This window comes from Planococcus citri, chromosome 3 (genome assembly GCF_950023065.1).
Source record: "Planococcus citri chromosome 3, ihPlaCitr1.1, whole genome shotgun sequence".
NCBI classification, from domain to species: Eukaryota; Metazoa; Arthropoda; class Insecta; order Hemiptera; family Pseudococcidae; genus Planococcus; species Planococcus citri.
This window is the reverse complement of record NC_088679.1, coordinates 65,614,312-65,635,421: the sequence shown is the minus strand read 5'-3', so window position 1 is coordinate 65,635,421 and position 21,110 is coordinate 65,614,312. Positions and strand designations below refer to the sequence as shown.

At 35.6% G+C, this 21,110-nt stretch overlaps 4 protein-coding genes across 5 annotated transcripts; 2 read left to right on the top strand and 2 right to left on the bottom strand.

The window, feature by feature from the left end:
* Window positions 1–2,215: 2,215 nt before the first annotated feature.
* On the bottom strand, window positions 2,216–8,272 carry LOC135842140 (bifunctional glutamate/proline--tRNA ligase-like). 2 transcript variants are annotated; one of them, XM_065359518.1, is made up of 11 exons: window positions 8,133–8,272; window positions 7,817–8,019; window positions 7,515–7,682; window positions 7,183–7,443; window positions 6,977–7,103; window positions 6,706–6,898; window positions 6,450–6,620; window positions 6,136–6,369; window positions 5,975–6,022; window positions 3,363–3,583; window positions 2,216–2,723 (listed from the first exon to the last, which is right to left on the bottom strand). In XM_065359518.1, the coding sequence occupies exons 4-8, from the start codon at window positions 7,221–7,223 to the stop codon at window positions 6,323–6,325; spliced, it is 579 nt and encodes a 192-aa protein (XP_065215590.1). In that variant the 5' UTR covers window positions 7,224–7,443; window positions 7,515–7,682; window positions 7,817–8,019; window positions 8,133–8,272; the 3' UTR covers window positions 2,216–2,723; window positions 3,363–3,583; window positions 5,975–6,022; window positions 6,136–6,322. The 2 variants fall into 2 exon arrangements, with proteins under 2 accessions (XP_065215590.1, XP_065215591.1); XM_065359519.1 differs by lacking the exon at window positions 5,975–6,022.
* A 1,588-nt stretch (window positions 8,273–9,860) lies between these two features.
* frtz (WD repeat-containing and planar cell polarity effector protein fritz) lies at window positions 9,861–17,210 on the top strand. Its single transcript, XM_065359512.1, has 11 exons — window positions 9,861–10,263; window positions 10,337–10,472; window positions 10,552–10,732; window positions 10,813–11,009; window positions 11,095–11,195; window positions 11,279–11,393; window positions 11,472–12,017; window positions 12,097–12,377; window positions 12,596–12,771; window positions 12,840–13,168; window positions 16,759–17,210. The coding sequence occupies exons 1-11, from the start codon at window positions 10,181–10,183 to the stop codon at window positions 16,966–16,968; spliced, it is 2,355 nt and encodes a 784-aa protein (XP_065215584.1). The 5' UTR covers window positions 9,861–10,180; the 3' UTR covers window positions 16,969–17,210.
* Window positions 17,179–18,169, bottom strand: mRpL48 (mitochondrial ribosomal protein L48). The gene is made up of 4 exons (XM_065359520.1): window positions 18,006–18,169; window positions 17,712–17,932; window positions 17,532–17,634; window positions 17,179–17,465 (listed from the first exon to the last, which is right to left on the bottom strand). The coding sequence occupies exons 1-4, from the start codon at window positions 18,027–18,029 to the stop codon at window positions 17,256–17,258; spliced, it is 558 nt and encodes a 185-aa protein (XP_065215592.1). The 5' UTR covers window positions 18,030–18,169; the 3' UTR covers window positions 17,179–17,255.
* A 221-nt stretch (window positions 18,170–18,390) lies between these two features.
* L2HGDH (L-2-hydroxyglutarate dehydrogenase) lies at window positions 18,391–20,750 on the top strand. The gene is made up of 7 exons (XM_065359516.1): window positions 18,391–18,649; window positions 18,715–19,123; window positions 19,204–19,400; window positions 19,493–19,661; window positions 19,929–20,038; window positions 20,110–20,292; window positions 20,384–20,750. Exons 1-7 carry the CDS (start codon window positions 18,483–18,485, stop codon window positions 20,583–20,585), a joined length of 1,437 nt encoding a protein of 478 aa, XP_065215588.1. The 5' UTR covers window positions 18,391–18,482; the 3' UTR covers window positions 20,586–20,750.
* Window positions 20,751–21,110: the final 360 nt, after the last annotated feature.

Sequence of the window (21,110 nt, the reverse complement as noted above, 5' to 3'; positions counted from 1 at the left end):
TGGAAAATATGTAAACGATATTTTAGACGCCTTCGTTGATTTTGATTGGGCAAATGAAGAAGACTGCAAATCCGAGCTTGTAAATCACTACAGGTTTTATTATACTAGTCCGGCATATGACAATAGGAGTAATTGCACCCCCCCCCCCCGCCGATCCTCCGGGACAACTTTTTTCTTAAAGGAGACATCCTAAGGAACATTTTAAAGCAAACTTGCCAAAAAAAAAAAGTTGGCCTTACTTACAAAATGGCGGCCATTTTGATTGACAGGTCAGCCGAAATCGCAGATTTTGCGTTTTAATATAGGACTTGAACGAATTTTTTCAAACTTTACAAAGGTAGATCGAAAAAGCAGGCAAAAATTCATCACCTATCAAAATTTCAAGTGCTAAAGTGCGTTTCTCGATTTTTGGTGAATTTTTGAAAATCGAATTTAGGCCAAAAATGAGGGAAAAATCAAAATTTTACCAAATTGACCAAGAAAGCTGAAATTTGGGATATACCTTATTTTCGACATGCCAAATCGATTGGAAACGGTTTCAACTCGTTTTGAGCAGTTCTGGAGCCTCCAGCAGATTTTTGAAACTCGAAATTCCCACAAAATTCCATCGAATTGGAGTTGTAAAGCTAAAATTTATTCTAAAAACTAATTTCAATACGCTACGAAGTACTGCAGGTGAATTTCAAGTCGTTTTGGATCCTCCAGTGACTTTTTGAAAATTTCTGAAGCCCCAGCAGATTTTTGAAACTTTAAATTTTCACAAAATTTCATCAAATGGAGATGGAAATCTGAAATTTACTCTACACTCCAATTTTAACACCCCCTGAAAACGACTTCTGGTGGATTTCAAGTCATTTTAGAGCATCCAACGACTTCTTTGAAAATTACTGGAGCCTCCAGTAGATTTTTGAAACTTGAAATTTCCCCAAAATATCATCAAACTAAGATAGAGAGTCGAAATTTATTCTGCAAACTAATTTCAATACGCTACGAAGTTGACTGCTGGTGAATTTCAAGTCGTTTTGGAGCCTCCAACAACTTTTTGAAAGGTTGTATGACGTTTTTTTGGAAAATTAAAATTTCCTAAAAGTAGCTGGAAGCTTCAAAACCATTTGAAACCACCATGTAGTCTGCGAAGTAAATTTCTGCTGGCCAACTCCATTTGATAAATTAATGTTGGGGAAATTTCAAGTTTCAAAAATCTACTAGAGGCTCCAGTAATTTTCAAAAAAGTCGCTGGAGGCCCTAAAATGACTTGAACCCACCTGAAGTTGTCTTCAGAGGGTATTAAAATTGGAGTGTAGAGTAAATTTAAGATTTCCATCTCCATTTGACGAAATTTTGTAAAAATTTAAAGTTTCAAAAATCTGCTGGAGGCTCCAGTAATTTTTTTAAAAATTCGCTGGAGGCCCTAAAATGACTTGTGCCCACCTGAAGTCGTCTTCAGAGGGTGTTAAAATTGGAGTGTAGAGTAAATTTCAGCTTTCCATCTCCATTTGATAAAATCTTGTGAAAATTTAAAGTTTCAAAATTTTTCTGGAGGCTTCAGGAATTTTCAAAAAGTCGCTGTAGGATCCAAAACGACTTGAAATTCACTTGCAGTACTTCGTAGCGTATTGAAATTAGTTTTTAGAATAAATTTTAGCTTTACAACTCCAATTCGATGGAATTTTGTGGGAATTTCGAGTTTCAAAAATCTGCTGGAGGCTCCAGAACTGCTCAAAACGAGTTGAAACCGTTTCCAATCGATTTGGCATGTCGAAAATAGGGTATATCCCAAATTTCAGCTTTCTTGGTCAATTTGGTAAAATTTTGATTTTTTCTCTCATTTTTGGCCTAAATTCGATTTTCAAAAATTCACCAAAAATCGAGAAACGCACTTTAGCACTTGAAATTTTGACAGGTGATAAATTTTTGTATGATCTTTCGATCTACCTTTGTAAAGTTTGAAAAAATTCGTTCAAGTCCTATACATATTAAAACGCAAAATCTGCGATTTCGGCTGACCTGTCAATCAAAATGGCCGCCATTTTGTAAGTAAGGCCAACTTTTTTTTTGGCAAGTTTGCTATAAAATGTTCCTTAGGATGTCCCCTTTAAGAAAAAAGCTGTCCCGGAGGATCGGCGGGGGGGGGGTGCAATTACTCCTATTGTCATATGCCGGACTATACGTATATTTATGGTAGTGTGGTTGTTTGGAAAACAATAAAACAAAAAACCGTTTTCAATTCTAGAGCATCCGCTCATGCGGGATATAATGCAATTGCTGATGTCATCTAGGAATTTATATTTTTGAAAGGTATTTAAAACAATCTTGGTGTTTGTTAATAAATAGTCATTAATTTCCAGTTTACAAAGAAATCCTGGACAAAAAAAAAATGAAAAAATCTTCGCCGTGAATCTCACTCGAACCCACGGCCCACGGCCTCCGACATGAAACACTTCCAATTTGAAATTGCGTGGGTAGGTACTACGTAGTACGTACGCTCGGGTTCAAAAGCGAAAGTGAATGCACGCAACGTGCCGTTCTGTCAAATAACAGCTGAGGCAATGTGGTCGCTTTTAATGACGAAACGTTGTACAGGAAGATCCTTAAAAATACTTCAATTCTTCAGGGCTTTCTTCAACCTCTTTCATGACATCATCCATCAAAGCTGACAGCGAATTCTTTGCTCGTTCTTTCACCTCCTTGAAAAATTGACACATGCTGCTTTTCACGACGTTCTAAACAAAACACAAGCTATCAGCTTCCAGGCATAAAAATGAAAATACAAATTACATTGGGGGTATTCGAGCGCTCTACAGAAACGTACAGAATTCTACAGAAATTGCAAAAAATGTAAAAAAATGTGTTCGAGCGGTTTTTCTGTAATTACAGCATGTTGTTCGACTGTTTTTCTGTAAAATGCAGTTTTACAGATTTTATAGAAACTGTAAATTTCTGCTTACCTACTTTTTTACAGCAGCTGGAGAGGTGCTGTAAATGCTGTAAAAGCAGTTGGATAGTTCTTTAATAATTGTTTTCTTGTACTTATTTTTTAAAGTGCTGATTTCTTTTCTTGTTTGAAAGATAATTTTAAAGGTGTAATTAGGTAATTTTATTCGCCTACTTTATAAAGTTTTCGTTTTTTTGGATGATTGATAAAATGCCTTATTTTAGGAAATTTTCTTCACAATTTAGTGATAAAATTTATCACTAAATTATTTAATCATCGGTAGAAAGTCGTATAAATTATTTCCAGCGTTACAGCTTTTTACCAGCAATATGCTTTTACAGAATTGCTGTAAATTGTGGAAGTTGCAAGTCTCTGAAAGGTGAAAGCGCTCAAACATCCCTACAGTGATGGATTAAATTAATCATACCTTTTTCGCTGTGTCTAAGAATTCTAATTTGGGTTTTTTCCCAAGTTTCCTTAGTATTTTCAAGACATCTCCAGCACAGTTCAAACGCAATGACTCAAAATACTCATACTCGAAATGACAGATCTCTTCAACTTTGGTATTGCTGTTCAAGAACATATCTGCATACTGTTCCGCATTTTTGAGACAAATATCGGCATCCAGCAAGAAACGGAGCCAGTTTTCTAAACAGAAAAATAAGATAATCAGACAAGTCTTACAGGGCTGCAAACAGACAATAGTGAATAGACATGTGCCGCGCTACCAATGATCCTCCGGGACAACTTTTTTCTTAAAGGGGACATCCTAAGGAACATTTTAAAGCAAAGTTGCCCAAAAAAAAGTTGGCCTTACTTACAAAATGGCGGCCATTTTGATTGACAGGTCAGCCGAAATCGCAGATTTTGCGTTTCAACATAGGACTTGCACGAAATTTTTCAAACTTTACAAAGGTAGATCGAAAGATCATGCAAAAATTTATCATCTGTCAAAATTTCAAGTGCTAAAGTACGTTTTTCGATTTTTGGTGAATTTTTGAAAATCAAATTTTGGCAAAAATTAGGGAAAAAATCAAAATTTTACCAAATTGACCCAGAATGCTGAAATTTGGTATATACCCTATTTTCGACATGCGAAATGGATTGGAAACGGTTTCAACCCGTTTTGAGCAGTTCTGGAGCCTCCAGCAGATTTTTGAAATTCGAAATTCCCACAAAATTCCATCAAATTGGAGTTGTAAAGCTGAAATTTATTCTTAAAACTAATTTCAATACGCTATGAAGTACTGCAGGTGAATTTCAAGTCATTTTAGAGCCTCCGGTGACTTTTTTGAAAATTACTGGAGCCTCCAGCAGATTATTAAAACTCGAAATTCCCACAAAATATCATTAAATGGAGTTGGAAAACCGAAATTCATTCTGCAAACTAACTTCAATACGCTATGAAGTTGACTGCTGATAAATTTCAAGTCGTTTTGGAGCCTCCAGTGACTTTTTGAAAATTGCTGAAGCCTCCAGCAGATTTTTGAAACTTTGAATTTTCACAAAATTTCATCAAATGGAGATGGAAAGTTGAAATTTACTCTTTACACGCCAATTTTAACACCCTCTGAAGACGACTTCAGGTGGGTTCAAGTCATTTTAGAGCCTCCAGCGACTTTTTTGAAAATTACTGGAGCCTCCAGTAGATTTTTGAAACCTTAAATTCCTGCAACATTAATGTATCAAATGAAGTTGGCAAGCTGAAATTTACTTCGCACACTACATGGTGGTTTCAAATGGTTTTGAAGCTTTCAGCTACTTTTAGGAAATTTCAATTTTCCAAAAAAACGCCATACAAACTTTCAAAAATTCGCTGGAGGCTCCAAAACGACTTGAAATCCACCAGCAGTCAACTTCGTAGCGTATTGAAATTAGTTTGCAGAATGAATTTCGGCTTTCCAACTCCATTTAATGATATTTTGTGGAAATTTTGAGTTTTAAAAATCTGCTGGAGGCTCCAGTAATTTTCAAAATAGTCGCTGGAGGCTCAAAAATGACTTGAAATTTGCCTGCAGTACTTCGTAGCGAATTGAAATTGGTTTGCAGAATGAATTTCGACTCTCCATCTCAGTTTGATGAAATTTTGGAAAAATTTCAAGTTTCAAAAATCTGCTGGAGGCTTCAGCAATTTTCAAAAAGTCACTGGAGGCTCCAAAACGACTTGAAATTAATCAGCAGTCAACTTCATAACGTATTGAAGTTAGTTTGCAGAATGAATTTCGGTTTCCCAACTCCATTTTTAATGATATTTTGTGGGAATTTCGAGTTTTAAAAATCTGCTAGAGGTTCCAGTAATTTTAAAAAAAGTCACCGGAGGCTCTAAAATGACTTGAAATTCGCCTGCAGTACTTCATAGCGTATTGAAATTTGTTTTTAGAATAAATTTTAGCTTTACAACTCCAATTTGATGGAATTTTGTGGGAATTTCGAATTTCAAAAATCTGCTGGAGGCTCCAGAACTGCTCAAAACGGGTTGAAACCGTTTCCAATCGATTTGGCATGTCGAAAATAGGGTATATACCAAATTTCAGCATTCTGGGTCAATTTGGTAAAATTTTGATTTTTTCCCTAATTTTTGCCAAAATTTGATTTTCAAAAATTCACTAAAAATCGAAAAACGCACTTTAGCACTTGAAATTTTGACAGGTGATAAATTTTTGCATGATCTTTCGATCTACCTTTGTAAAGTTTGAAAAATTTCGTGCAAGTCCTATTTTGAAACGCAAAATCTGCGATTTCGTCTGACCTGTCAATCAAAATGGCCGCCATTTTGTAAGTAAGGCCAACTTTTTTTTGGGCAACTTTGCTTTAAAATGTTCCTTAGGATGTCCCCTTTAAGAAAAAAGTTGTCCCGGAGGATCGGGGGGGGGGGGGGGTGCAATTACTCCTATTGTCAATTGTCATATGCGGGACTAACCAGCTTACACAATATTCACCAAAAGAACCTTTGATCGCAATTATGTTTGGGTCAAATAAAATTGTATTTTGACTAGGCTAATATTTTGTCGCACGAAGTTAAAAAAGTTTATAATTTACCTCTGTCCATTATACTAGCCGTAATGGGGGTCTTCTTTAAATGACCATCTGGTACGAAAAATAACATTATTGGTGTTTCGCAACCGGTAAGCACGCTGTATAGCGTATATCAACCATATATGATAATACAACATTCAACGGAATTTTCCAATCGAGCTTACCATCCATCGACGTATCCTTCTTCGACAAACCAGGTCAAGTTACGTTTCGAAAGAACTGTATTCGTCATATTTAATCGACTGTACTCCAAGATGTTAGGTTTGCGTAGTTTTAAAGCGTCTATGAACCAATAAAATTGGTCGTCTCGATCATGGTATTCGGTGGTTCTTAAACAATGCGTCACGCCTTCTATACTATCGACAATAGGGCAGGCGAAATCGTACGTTGGATAAACCCTTGAAAACAAAATTCAATCGTCGAATGAACAGGACCACAGATTATGAAGACAAATTACGAAGAATAAATTAGAACAAACTTGTATTTATTTCCAGTTTTGGGATAAGTCTCGTTCTTATACCGTAGATGGTCGGATCTCTTAAGCAGCCATTAGCCGAGGACATATCGATTTTAGCACGAACACAGCAAGTCTGCCCATATTCGGTACCTTTCTGCATTTCGCACCACATTAAGAAATTTTTCTCGACAGCTGAAAACATTTTCGTGATGAATGCATGGGAGGAGGGTGGGAGGGAAATGAAATTTCGATATCGGAAAAAGAAAAAAGAACTTACTGTTATTCCTATTTTTTGATTCGACTCTTTGTTTTCGTTCTTGTTTCATGACTTCAGGATCACTATCGTCGATGTATGCCTTACCCTCGTTCAGCAATTTTTCGCAAAATTCCAACATTGTATCGAAATAATCCGACGTATGTGTAAATACGTGAGGTTTTATATGCAGTAACTGCAAATCTTCGAGGATAACCTAATCAAGATGAAAATAATTAGCATTAACTATTTCGAATATTGCTCTGTCTCAGATAATTTAAGCCGTAGAACAAACCTGTTCAAAATTGACTCCCTCCTTGGCAGGATTAGTGTCTTCAAATCTCACAATTAATTTACCTTCGAATTTCTCTTGATAATACTGACTAAGCAAAGCAGCTTTTGCGTGACCGATATGTAAATATCTGAAACACGAATCAACACAATTCGATGAAAATGTAAATCGATCAATGGGTAAGATCCGTACACAAGTATCTAACTTACCCATTGGCTTCAAGAGAAAAACCAATCACAACGTTAACCATTTCAGCGTCAGGAAGTTCGATAAATTTACCTTCTTTTTTTTTATTGTATACACTGCCAAATACACTTTTGCTCGTAACGTAAGCTGCTTCAAGTTTGTTTTAATTTTCATTGGTAACGAATCTAAGCATTCTCTGACACATTCGTGAGAATCGATAAACGAGAACCAGCGATGAACATTGACAAATTCTTCGTTTCCAACTTTACTCAAAAATTGATTACCTTCGAAGAAATCAGTGTCAGATAACGATACTTGAAAAAATGAATAATTCGTAAAAGATGAAACAACTCACCGAAAAAAACTGTCCATAAAAAGATATCAGCAATTGTAAGAGCTGCTCCGACCAAGTACCTATGCCGTCTTTTGCACTTTTGCAGTTGTTCATCCAAATATTTCATATTCTTACGAAACATTTATCATTATTCATAGTCCTGGACGCGAAATATATCCAATGATTAACCTACGTCAAACAATCAAACATTGAAACAAACACGTGACGGCGATTAATGAACATATTGAGGAGAATGTTCAAAAAGTCAAGCCACTATACGATTATTATTATATGTGGTTTAAAACGAAACCGACAGAAGGTACCTCCACGTGTTGAATTAGAGATGCTCCGTTCAGGTGATACTCAGGAAATAACGCGGCTAAATGTCGACAAATATGAACGTCGGAGTGGATAAATTTATTATCATCATCATTATCATCATCTGACACTAAACTTGTCTCTGCATTCCTCCATTTCACATCTATTTTCTTTGAAGATTTTACGCACTTGATAACAATTAAGGACCCTGAAACACCAGTATCATGTTAATCATGTAAGAACATATCGTCTATAGTGTTGATGCGTTAATAATAAAAGCCAACATTAGGATAATTCGATATAGATTGAATATCAGCTTACCAGGTGGAACTTCTAATACACTCGCCGTTAATTTCATATTGTACGTGGAACAATAAAACCACAAGTATGGTATCAAATATTCGTAAGATAGAATGGAAAATGTGAACGGAGTGTTCTATGGGTGCTGAAATGCATTCATTATTCCAAATTAATCAACTACCTACATCGATTAATTGGTGAGCTTAGATAAGTACCTACCTAAAGGTGTAGAATCCTATCTAATTAATTTTAATGGTTTGATAAGTCTTGCATTTTATCAATTTTTTTTGTATTTGGTGAAATTGCTAAAAAAATTACTTCCCCCCCTCCACAAAAATTACAAGAAGGTTCACGTTTTTCAAAAATTGTCCAAATGTCTCGTTATGCCAAAAATTTCCAAAAAGCCAGTCCTTCTGCTAGAATACCCATTTTACTCATTTTTTTGACCAGAAATTGTAAAAAATCCAACTTTTACCAAAAAGGTGCAAAATAGTCCAACTTCATTTTCAATTCCATTTCAGCAATGAAAATATCATTGAGAAAATTTTTAGTTGAATGAAAATACCTTCGAATGGGCTGAATTGTACTTCATCAATCATTCAAAATTAAGAGAAATTTGGGGATTTAGGAACAATTTTATCAAATCAAACGATGAACCGTAGGTAATCGATTGGCTTTTGTGGAATTTGAATTTGAATTGAAGAAAATGATCGACGATTGAAGCAGGAACAAAAATAAAATTAGAAACGTCCTTTTAAGATATTTCGCTTGTTTTTAAAATTTAAAAATGAAGTAAAGAAAACCTAGAAGAGCCAACAGGAATATTAATGAATGAGTAATACATTATGTACCATATCTACATACATCTAGGTACATATATATTATGTATTTATGAGTCTTGGAAAGGTAGGTATTAGCAAGTATATGTATAGGTAATCATTTTTAAATACATTATTTGAAGTTTGAGTTTGAACTATTTGAGTAGGTATTTGAATTTGAAACTCTTTTTCACGTTAGTATTTAGTATAAAACAATAAAGTACATATAAAGTAAAATTTAAAAGCAAACCATTAACCAAAAAACCAAAAACCTTCCCTAAACGAACACCATATCGGCATCGAATCAACCATCGTTCAAAAAAAATAAAAATAAAATATTTCCACTGAACTTTTTAGTTTTTACATCGAAAATCTCCCATTTAAAATTTTAAACAAATAAATTCGTTTCAAATTTTAAAATCAGATTCTAAAATTTAAAATAAAAAGATTCGAGTAAACTAAGTAACTTCGAAGTTCAAAAGTGTTCAATTTTTGTTCCAGGGATGGAAACTGGAACTTTTAGCTTTCAAAAATCCTAAACTTCCTCAGCTGTCAGCTTTTCAAATTTTTTTCAATGAGGTGAATAGAAACTAGAAACGAAAATAGAATCTCACTATCACCATTGATTTTTTACGTATACGTAAAAAATCAATGCTATCACAACGAAAAAAAAACAAGAGAAAACTGAAATTGAGAAAAGTAAAATGTGAAAATCAAAAAAGAACTCAACAGAAACTAAATCAAATGAATTTGTAAAAAAGCTGAAAGAAAGCTGAATAAATAAAGCTTTTGGCTAGAGCTTTTAGCTTTCAAAAATCCTAACCTTCCTCAGCTTTCAGTTTTGTTCAAGAAAAAATTGAAAATTGAAAAACGCAGAACAAAGCTTCTTATTCATCTCGATAGGTAGCGTTACATGTACAGAATCTCTATCGAAGCTCGCGATTGGACCATGGACGATCAAAAATGTCAACATCAACAAGAATAATTAAAAAATTTTAACAACAACATCGATAACTCAAATCAAATTTTCCCTAAAAATGGAAATTAAAGTGCTTTACTTTCGAATTTTCTCAAAATCAATGTTTTTATAATGGAACCAATTACCTAACTTTTAATGCGAGCGTAAGTACATCTCCTTTCACACGCTAATCTTTCGGTAAATGAGTAACATTTGAAACGTTGGCAAAACACTATCGAAATTTTGAAGATTCTATTCAAGAACAAGATAAGAGAGTAACATGCCCATGAGTGATGTTATCTTTATTATTTGAAATACATTTCTGGACTCTTAACGATGAAATATACGTCAGCAATAATGATTTCGGTGCATTCAGGTAAGTCTACAGACTCTCAAATTGCTACTCCTTCAAGCATCCTTTACCTTCAATTCATTTCAATTTTTTGTAGATATCATGACAAGAAAGAAACCACCAAATCGTTGTCGTATGAAAAGAAGAAATCTTTCGCTCAGTCCAGAAACTACCAATGGACAGTATCCAATAAAAGACCGTATAAGTTAAAGCAACATCTAAGGGAACTAGAAGTAAGCAGAAACATTTGAGAAGTTGCTCGAGAATTCGAACTAAACCTCATTACATATTTTCTCGTTTTTTTAATTCAAGGATCACGTAGAATCGCAAAGGATTGTTCGTATTAAATGGCTTCGCGAAGACACTGTGGTTTTATTTTTCAATTCGGGAGTCGTAGCTTACGTCAGTATCGACGTATGTAGCGGCGATATTGTGAATTTGAGCTTCGATAAATTTTCCAAAGATAAATTACTCTCTGTACATATTTCCGATAGTAAGTTTCTGAAAATCAGTCTCGAAATCTTCGAGTGTTCATGATCGTTGTAATGCCCAACTTGTTTGTGTGGTTTTCAGTTTTTATGACCAATGTGTTTTCTATATGCTGTTACAACGATCCTCAAATGACCTTAATTTATTACTCGAAACCTCAGTTCAAGAAGTTGTTCAAGAAATTGAACGAATTAGAGCCTAAGTTCACGTCAGTCAATTTACCCGGACCGAATGGCCGAAGATTGCCGAGAAAATTATGTTCTAATAAGACAGGAGATGTGGTATGATTTGATTTTATACGAATTCGACGTGTATTCAGAATAAAGATGAGTGTTTAGTTAAATGTAATTCGATGTTCGTTTGTAGATCGCTGTTTGGTGGAAGTACTCGGAAAATGATGTGTTTCCTTGGAGCCCTTTGGTTAAAGACGTTGATCGAGCTAACGTTCACGTTTATTCGGTTTCAGGGTTGGTATCATTCGATCTGAATCGTAAAATAGTACTTATCGAAGCTTAATTACGTATTTCGATGTTCGCTTTTTGTGTTGTAGTTGTAAAATGGAAGTGTTATGTTATCATCGTACAGAATTTGATCTGCTTTGCGTTGCTTTTAGTTCGGTAGAATCTAATATTTTGTTTATCGTTGAGCAAAGAATATCTCGAGAGGTTTGTGCTTTATAAAAAAAACACGATGATACATATTCCCATCGTATCGTGATATTAACTTTTTATATTAATTTACAGGGTAACATAAGCGTAGAAAGCAGCACCTACGAGATAATAAAATGCTCCCGACTGCAGCGAGTCGGCATCGTTTCAATTTCTCTTCAAAGTAACGCATGTTGCGTTGAATTCAGTCCAGATCGGAGTAATTTACTTCTAGGCTGCGTTGACGGATCAGTCGTACTGTATAATCAAACCAGAGCTTTAACTCATATCGTTCGAACAGCCTTCGTACCATCGATAGTGAGATGGCACGCGGATGGTTATCTTGCGGCTGTAGCCAGCGATCGAGGTCGACTGCAATGTTTCGATTTCGCATTAAGCTGCGTTAAAATGCAATCAATCAGCGAAGATGTAACTCCTAGCAACGTGATCGATTTATCCGTGTATTTTACTCAAATGGTTCAGTCTCAGAATACTCCGATGTTGGTCCAAATGGAATGGAATGCCAAAGGGAAAGATGGCGATGCTTGTACCGATGATAGTTTTTTGTTGATGACTTTCAGCGGTGGTCCACTGGTTATGTTAAGGGTGCTAGGTGCTTCTACTGTTACACCTGTTGTTTTGGTAAGCATTTAAATTACCTGGGATGTGTTTTTTCCCCTAGATTTATGATATAATTTGTGGTGGTTTTTTTTTTCAACAGATGACTCAGTACTTGAACGCTAATCAAGTCGATAAAGCGATTAATTTACTGCTGGCAATGGATTGGGATACGAATCCAAGCACGTGTTTATCATTGCTGAAGAAATTATCGAATTACATTTTTGTCTCATCTTTATCTAATCCGTCCGAAAAATATGCTCAATTGCAAATGGCGCTGGGGAGCTTTTATTTTCCAGTTCGGCCTATAAATCATTCGACCGAAGTAGAATTTTACAAACCTGTGCGCAATATCTCGAGAAGACTGTTTCATTATTTACTTAGGTGAGTATTTCAACGGGTCTTTGGAAGAAAAAGTTGTCTGTACGAATAGAAGCAGGGTCTCATTCTAAGTCAAATTTGGGTTTAGGCGCTCAAATTTTGTTCCAAAAAATTATTTTTGGCCCACAAATCCAACTTTGAGGAAAATCAAAGGTTCTAAACTGAACCCAAAACATATAACCCTGCCTTACTTTTATTAAAACCGACGAATTTTTCAACAGGTACGACATGAGTGATCTCGCATTCAACATTGCCGTTTATTTAAACGAACACGATTTATTCATGGATCTGTACTATTACGCGAAATCAGTAGATAGTGTTTCACTGGCAGCCTCAGCTTGGCAAAAAGCTGAGCAGATTTTGGTCGAAGAATCAGCTGCCAACGTTAGCTGTTCGAGTAAGAATTTTGAAACAATTTTACGGTCGATGAAACCCACAGAATTATGTAACATTTACTCGTTTTAGATTCGGAAGACTGCTGTTCTTGTTCCGGATCATCATCGGAAAGTGATAATTGTAGTTTTCTCGAAATCAATGACGATCAGTCCAATCATCGGATACCAGTACCTGGCTCAAATGCGATTGTCAAACCTCCTGTGATTCGTACCTCGTTCGCTTCGGTTTCTCGATTAACTAACTCGAATCCTTTGAATGTTCAGACTTCCACGACTGATCACAATCCTCTTATGGCTCCTAATACTAGTAGAAATTCTCATCAGTCAATGGAGAACGTTCAATCGAGTAAACAGAAGGTCAAGTTTTCTGATGTGATTACGAAGATAACGTTACCCGAAGTATGTAAATTTTAGCCGTGGACCCACATAATAGTTCAGTCATTTTAGATGAAATGAGAGGATTTATTCGGACTAATTCCTACAAAAGGTTTTTTTGCGGGATACTGTAGTGGAAGGGGTCCTATTCAACATACTAAAAGTCCCACCCCGTACCCCGCGTGCGTCGCGTGCTAGAGCGTAAAAAGTGTCCCGCCGCGGCGTTTTTTGCGATTTTCTCGCGAGGAGTTGATTTTACGTCGAAAATAGTTTTATTTTTGTGTTCTACGTCAAATTTCCGATCTAGTGATATATCAACTGTCTTTCTACCCCCAAGGGGGGTGGAGCTAGAACTATTCAAAAAAGAGGGGTTTCCTGAAAAATACATAAAGGTTATAGGCGCCTAAGAGGGGTGAAATGGTCCCCGAAAGCGTTCGAGTTGATATTAGCATGGAAGATGGGTACCATTGAGAAACTTCCGCGTGAAAAATTTCAGATCCACATCCCCTCCCCTTTTTGAGGAACCCCCCTTTTCTGAAATTTCAATACCACTTTTCTCAGCCCCATTTTAACCGATTTTGAAAATTTTTCAGTATGTTATGTATATCCCTAGTAGGTATCCCCACAAAAATTTTCAACCCCCTCCCCTCATATTTACCCCTCAAAATGGTGTAAAAATGTGTCTGAGGGAGGGTTGGGGTAAAATGGGAATTTTGGGGAAAATAACTAAATATTAATGAACAGGGTGTCGTTTTCTTATGATTCGATACCGCTGAGCACGAATATGACATCAGATTTTTTGCTACACTCATCTAGACCTCTCCAGAGCACTTGGCCCTCTCAAGTTTTACTATTGTTGAAAAGCATAGAATAAGTTGAAAAACGCTATTTTGAGGGGTAAATATGAGGGGAGGGGGTTGAAAATTTTTGTGGGGATACCTACTAGGGATATACATAACATACTGAAAAATTTTCAAAATCGGTTAAAATGGGGCTGAGAAAAGTGGTATTGAAATTTCAGAAAAGGGGGGTTCCTCAAAAAGGGGAGGGGATGTGGATCTGAAATTTTTCACGCGGAAGTTTCTCAATGGTACCCATCTTCCATGCTAATATCAACTCGAACGCTTTCGGGGACCATTTCACCCCTCTTAGGCGCCTATAACCTTTATGTATTTTTCAGGAAACCCCTCTTTTTTGAATAGTTCTAGCTCCACCCCCCTTGGGGGTAGAAAGACAGTTGATATATCACTAGATCGGAAATTTGACGTAGAACACAAAAATAAAACTATTTTCGACGTAAAATCAACTCCTCGCGAGAAAATCGCAAAAAACGCCGCGGCGGGACACTTTTCACGCTCTAGCACGCGACGCACGCGGGGTACGGGGTGGGACTTTTAGTATGTTGAATAGGACCCCTTCCACTACAGTATCCCGCAAAAAAACCTTTTGTAGGAATTAGTCCGAATAAAAAACTTAAAATGACTGTACTATAAGGATTACTTGCACCCCCCTGCTGATCGATCCTCCGGGACAACTTTTTTCTTAATGAGAGGAGTCCTAAGGAACATTTCTAGCCATTGTCCTCCAAAAAAAGTGGCATTACTTACAAAATGGCGGCCATTTTGATCGACAGGTCAGCCGAAATCGCAAATTTTGCGTTCCAACATAGGACTAGCATGAAATTTTTTAAACCGTACAAAGGTAGATCGAAAGAGCAGGCAAAAATTCATCGCCTGCCAAAATTTCAAGTGCTAAAGTGCCTTTTTTGATTTTTGGTGAATTTTCAAAAATCAAATTTTAGCCAAAATGTGAGAAAAAATCAAAATTTTACCAAATTGACCTAGAAAGCTGAAATTTGAGATATAACCTATTTTCCACCTGCCAAATCGATTGGAAACTGTTTCAAACCGTTTTGAGCAGTTCTGGTGGAGCCTCCTGCAGATTTTTGAAACTCGAAATTCTCACAAAACATCAAATGGAGTTGGAAAGCCGAAATTGATTCTAAAAACTAATTTCAATACGCTGTGAAGTCGATTGCAGGTAAATTTCAAGTCGTTTTGAAGCCGCCAGTAAATTTTTGAAACTGGAAATTTTCCTAAAATTTCATCAAAATGGAGATGGAAAGCTGAACATAACTATTCACTACAATTTTAACACCCTCTAAAGACGACTTCAGGTGGGTTCAAGTAATTTTGTAGCCTCTAGTGACTTCTTGAAAGGTTTCATGGCCTTTTTAGGAGAATTGAAATTTCAAAAAAGTAGCTGGAAGCTTCAAAACCACTTGAAACCACCATGCAGTCGACTTCATCTCGTATTGAAATTAGTTTGTGAAGTAAATTTCAGCTTGCTAATAACTCCATTTTGATAAAACGGTGTGGGAATTTCAAGTTTCAAAAATCTACTGGAGGCTCCAGTAATTTTCAAAAAATTGGAGGCTCCAAAACGACTTAAAATTTAACTACACTCGACTTCACAGTGTATTGAAATTACTTTTCAGAATTAATTTTGGCTTTTCAATTCCATTTGATGGCATTTTCTGAGAATTTCGAATTTCAAACATCTGCTGGAGGCTCCAAAACGACTTGAAATTCACCTGCAGTCGACTTCATAGAGTATTGAAATTAGTTTGCAGAATTAATTTCGGCTTTATAACTCCATTTGATGAAATTTTGTTGGAATTTCAAATTTCAAAAATCTACTGGAGGCTCCAGTAATTTTCAAAAAATCGCAGGAGGCTCCAAAACGACTTTTTCAGAATTGATTTCAGCTTTACACTCGTAACTCCATTTGATGAAATTTTGTTGGAATTTCGAGTTTCAAAAATCTACTGGAAGCTCCAGTAATTTTCAAGAAATTTTTGGAGGCTTCAAAACGACTCAAAATTCACCTGCAGTTGACTTCACAGCGTATTGAAATTAGTTTTCAGAATTGATTTCGGCTTTCCAACTCCATTTCATGAAATTTTGTTGGAATTTCGAGTTTCAAAAATGTACTGGAGGCTCCAGTAATTTTCAAAAAATTGCTGGAGGCTCCAAAACGACTTGAAATTTGCCTGCATTCGACTTCACAGCGTATTGAAATTAGTTTTCAGAATTAATTTCGGCTTTCCAACTCCATTTGATGAAATTTTGTGAGAATTTCGAGTTTCAAACATCTGCTGGAGACTCCAGAACTGCTCAAAACGGTTTGAAACAATTTCCAATCGATTTGGCAGGTCGAAAATAGGTTATATCCCAAATTTCAGCTTTCTAAGCCAATTTGGTAAAATTTTGATCTTTTCTCGCATTTTGGCCAAAATTTGATTTTTGAAAATTTATCAAAAATCGAAGAAGGCACTTAACACTTGAAATTTTGACAGGTGATGAATTTTTGCCTGCTCTTTCGATCTACTTTTGTACGGTTTAAAAAATTTCATGCTAGGCTAGTTGGAACGCAAAATCTCTTTTTTTTTAGGACAAGGGCTAGAAATGTTCCTTAGGACTCTCCGTTTGAGAAAAAAGTTGTCCCGGAGGATCGACAGAGGTGCATGTGATCCTTATGCGGGCCTCCCGACTATTTATTTAGATTTAAATATTCATCATGTTCAATTCGAATCTAACTTATTGAAATTCCAGGATCAAGATGATCGTAACACGAATTCGAATTCAAATGGCGTTACCCAAACGCAGAATATCTTGAAGAATTTTTACATTTCGCCTAATTCCAATTTACACAGAAATATACCGAGTGAAATAGCTCAAGAATTATTAAAACAGTCGAATTCGCCAGATAATAAAATTTCCGAAAGTAAAACCATTAAAGTTGTACATTTAGGAGTTGTGTGAGTGAATCCGTCCTAATCTACATAGATTACCTATTAAGCATTTTGTAAATATTTTGCTACAAATTGTAAATTTTTACTGATTTTTTTATACGTTACAGTATTATTGACAAATCGTTGAGCCACTACGAGTGCCATTTTTAATTGTTACATTTTTTATAAGTTTTGCAATTTTGTACAGTGTGGTTTTTCTTTTTTACAAATGTATCACGTCTTTTTTACATTGAAATAAATTTTTTTTATTTATTTACAAACAGAATACAAATAATTTTATTACAATACGAAACCGAATTAGAATTTAGGAATTGGCACAGCATCACGCGGAGGACCTCCAAGTTCGTCTAATTCTTTCATTTTCGATATCAGATCGTGATCCGGTACATATCGATCTTTTTCATGCTCGGGATCGAATGTAAATACGCTCAACTTTGAGCCTTCTGGTAGAGCTGTATGAAGAACTTCGATGTATAAAGGAAGTACCAACGAATCGACATTTACAATCTGTTAAATGGAGCAAAAATCAGTAAGAATTTCCGACTAGAATAGAATAATCTTCCGAGTACTTACTTTTAAATTCCTTTCGCACGTTAAAATCTTATAAGTAGCATCGATAGCAGAACTATGATGCTTGAATCTTCGCACTTCGTGATGTCTTGCCGGATGAGCCCAACTGAACATGAAAAATTAATTATCGTTTCAATTTCAACGAATAAGATTTCAAATATAAGGAGAGAATTGAATATTTACCAGTATTCTACGGGAATATCCATGTAAGTTGCCATTGTATGAGCATATTTTTGAAAATTTTCCAGCTGAGGGTAATCGTATCCTTTTACCTGGACGGTTAGTGCTTCGTATACTGGATACTTTGCTTTCGATGACTCCAGATAAGGTGGCTCGTAGTAAGCGGTACTTTTGGTGTTTCTGCAGGAAATTTGGAAATTTGATCGCTGAGCTGTACCTCGTAGCTGGAAACCGTAAAATTATAAGTGAGGATTTGACAAATAAAGTTGGTATTATGGTATAAAATGAATTGATTACCAAAGAGAGCGTCCTGGGGAACATTTTTCTTGAGTTAATTAAACTAATAAATTAATTAGAATCGTAAATTTTACTCAAATTGTGATTTTTCACACCGAAAAATTATTCTTATCACGAGACATGAGACAGAAGATGATCGAATTCAGTGTTGCCAGGGAAAGAAGCGTGAAAAAAGGAGAATTGAAAATGCACTCTGAAATTATTCTATAACTCTCTCTGAAACTTTCTTGCTGCGGAATAGTTATTATAATTTATTGTGATCAATCAAAATACTTAATTCAAGACGTATTTTCATTTTTCAATCGAATATCTACAATTTGATTACCTAGAAAGATCTCAAGAGAGAAAAATCATTGCTCCTATCTGTGGTTACACTTGCTTCTTATCAAATATTTATTTTGAATTTTGGATTTTTTTAAGAAATGTAGCCGGTCAACTCCCATAAATGTTATAAAAAAATCAAAAAATACTGTCAAAATGGTGATCAAAATTCTATATCCTTCTAGCTCCACCTTGATCTCAAAGTTGGGAGAGAAATATTCCAATAAACTGCTACATAATGCTCAATGGAGCACTCCATGTTCGAGAAAACTTCAAGCTTTCATGAGCACTTCTTCCATCAACACCAATGGTCAAAATTTCAGGTAATTATTCAAACTCAATATCGAATAATAAGGTTGCTATCTCAAATACTCGTTTCATTTTCCAGTAATAACGAATCGTTCGATTTAATCGTCGTTGGAGGAGGCATCGTCGGCGTAACTACAGCCAGAGCTATGCTGATAGAAAAACCGAATTTAAAAGTAGCTATTCTAGAAAAGGAGAAAGATGTCGCTATGCACCAATCTGGCCATAATAGCGGTGTAATTCACGCCGGAATATATTACGCTCCTGGCTCGATGAAGGCTAAATTCTGCGTCGAAGGGGCTCGCCAAACTTTCGCATTCTGTGATCTGCATAAAATACCTTATAAAAAATGTGGTAAATTAATCGTAGCCACCAACGCGTTCGAAGTTGGGAATTTAATGCGATTATACGACAACGCTCTGAAAAACCGAGTACCCGGTGCCGAATTAGTGGAACAGAAGCAAATCAGAGATATCGAACCGTATTGTCAAGTAAAACACGAGAAACCTGTCAAATTAGTAGATCGGTTTCGCATCAATAGCGTTAATAAACTTTGAACGTAAATTTTCAGGGATTAAGAGCTATTTATTCTCCAAATACCGGTATCATAGATTGGGCAGAATTCACTAGACGTTGTGCGGAAGATTTTCAAAGAAAAGGAGGCAAGTTATTCTGTAATTTTAAAGTTACCAAAGTGAACGAAGCAGAAAAAGGTTCGCCTGATGTTGACGTCTCTCAAGCTCCGATTGAATTTCATGACGAATCCAGGTACCTATCTGAGCTACAAAATTATATATTATGTAAGTCGTAGAATATGACAGAGATTTATTACTGATGAGTTTTTTGCTGTTGTTGTTGAGAGGGAAAATAGTCCGATCAAAGTTCGCTATCTTTTGCGGTGGCCTGTACTCTGATAAATTGGCTGAATTAGTTGATGGGTTACCGGATCCTAGAATTGTTCCTTTCAGAGGAGAGTATCTAGAATTGAAAGAAGATAAACGGTTCCTAGTCAAAGGCAATATTTACCCAGTAAATATGTTTAACTGAATTCCAAGCTTAACAATGGAACCTCAGGAGAGTGTACTTACGTGCAGTAACCGATTTGACCAAATTTTTTTCTCAAAACGCCCCTACAAAACTCGACCTAGGTCTAGGAAAAACGAATCCCAAAGTTAAGTAGCTGCTCAATGGCATTTTTTGGATTTTTTGGGATCAAATCGGTTACTGCTCACTCGTGAGGTTCCTTTGTTAGTTCAGTCTTGAGTTTGACCGGTTTTTAATCCAAGTTTTGCTCAGGTTCCAGATGCAAGGTTTCCTTTTCTAGGAGTTCATTTTACTCCTCGTATGGATGGCAGAATTCTCGTAGGACCAAATGCTGTATTGGCTTTTAGCAGAGAAGGTTACAGGTAAATTTTCACTACATACTATATTGTTTTCATAATCCGGATGAACTAACTTTTAATATTGTTACTTTCAGTTGGGATCAAATTAATTCCGCAGAATTGAAAGAAATTATCGCCTTTCACGGTTTCCAAAAACTAATGAGGGAATATTTCAATTTCGGTGTTCGAGAAATGATAAAATCTAAATTTATATCCTTACGTGTGAAAGAATTACAGAAGTATATTCCTGGCTTGCAAACGAATGATTTAGAGTTCAAGTAAGATATTTCACAATGGAGCACTTGCATAGCTCAAGTTGTCAAAAATGTGTTCATTATTTTTTTTTTAATATTTTTATTCTTTTTCTAGAAATTTTACCGGTGTTAGAGCTCAAGCGTTAGACTACAATGGTCTTTTAGTAGATGATATGGTGCTACAGGTTGGCTCAAAGGGAATCGAAAGCAGGATTTTACATTGTAGAAATGCTCCGTCACCTTCGGCTACTTCATCTTTGGCATTATCCGAGTTTATTGCCAAGTCTGCGATTGTTGAATTTGATTTTGATGCATGATGTATTTCAATTTTGGATACCTATCTGATGTTAATATGTTGTAGATAGGTAATTAATTTCGTATGGTCTTTGAGGTGTTGGTTCGTGATAATCAAACCACAAGTGTTTGTGTAAACTGTATCAGTTTTATATCGAGTGAAAAATATATTTTTTGCATGATCATTATTATAATAATTCTGATTTTTGGGTAATCAATAATTTTATTCTGTTGATTTTTTTTTTTTTACTTGGAATTGGAAATAATAATGAGCTCTACTTGAAGATTCGCTGTTAGAAAATTAAAAAGTAACTTGGGTTGCGTATCTTTACCATTTTAAGGCGCAAAGTTGAACATTTCTAATTCAATGTTTTTGCTTAGATTGGATGAGATCATAAGCTAATACAGCATACGACGGATCGATTAGCACTAATTGTAATTATGTATACACATACTTTTTCTAAAAATAAATGAACTTTAAAGATACATACAATATGACACAAAAGTAGTGCTCGGTGGCTTTTATTTTCAAGTGGAAAAAAAGAGCT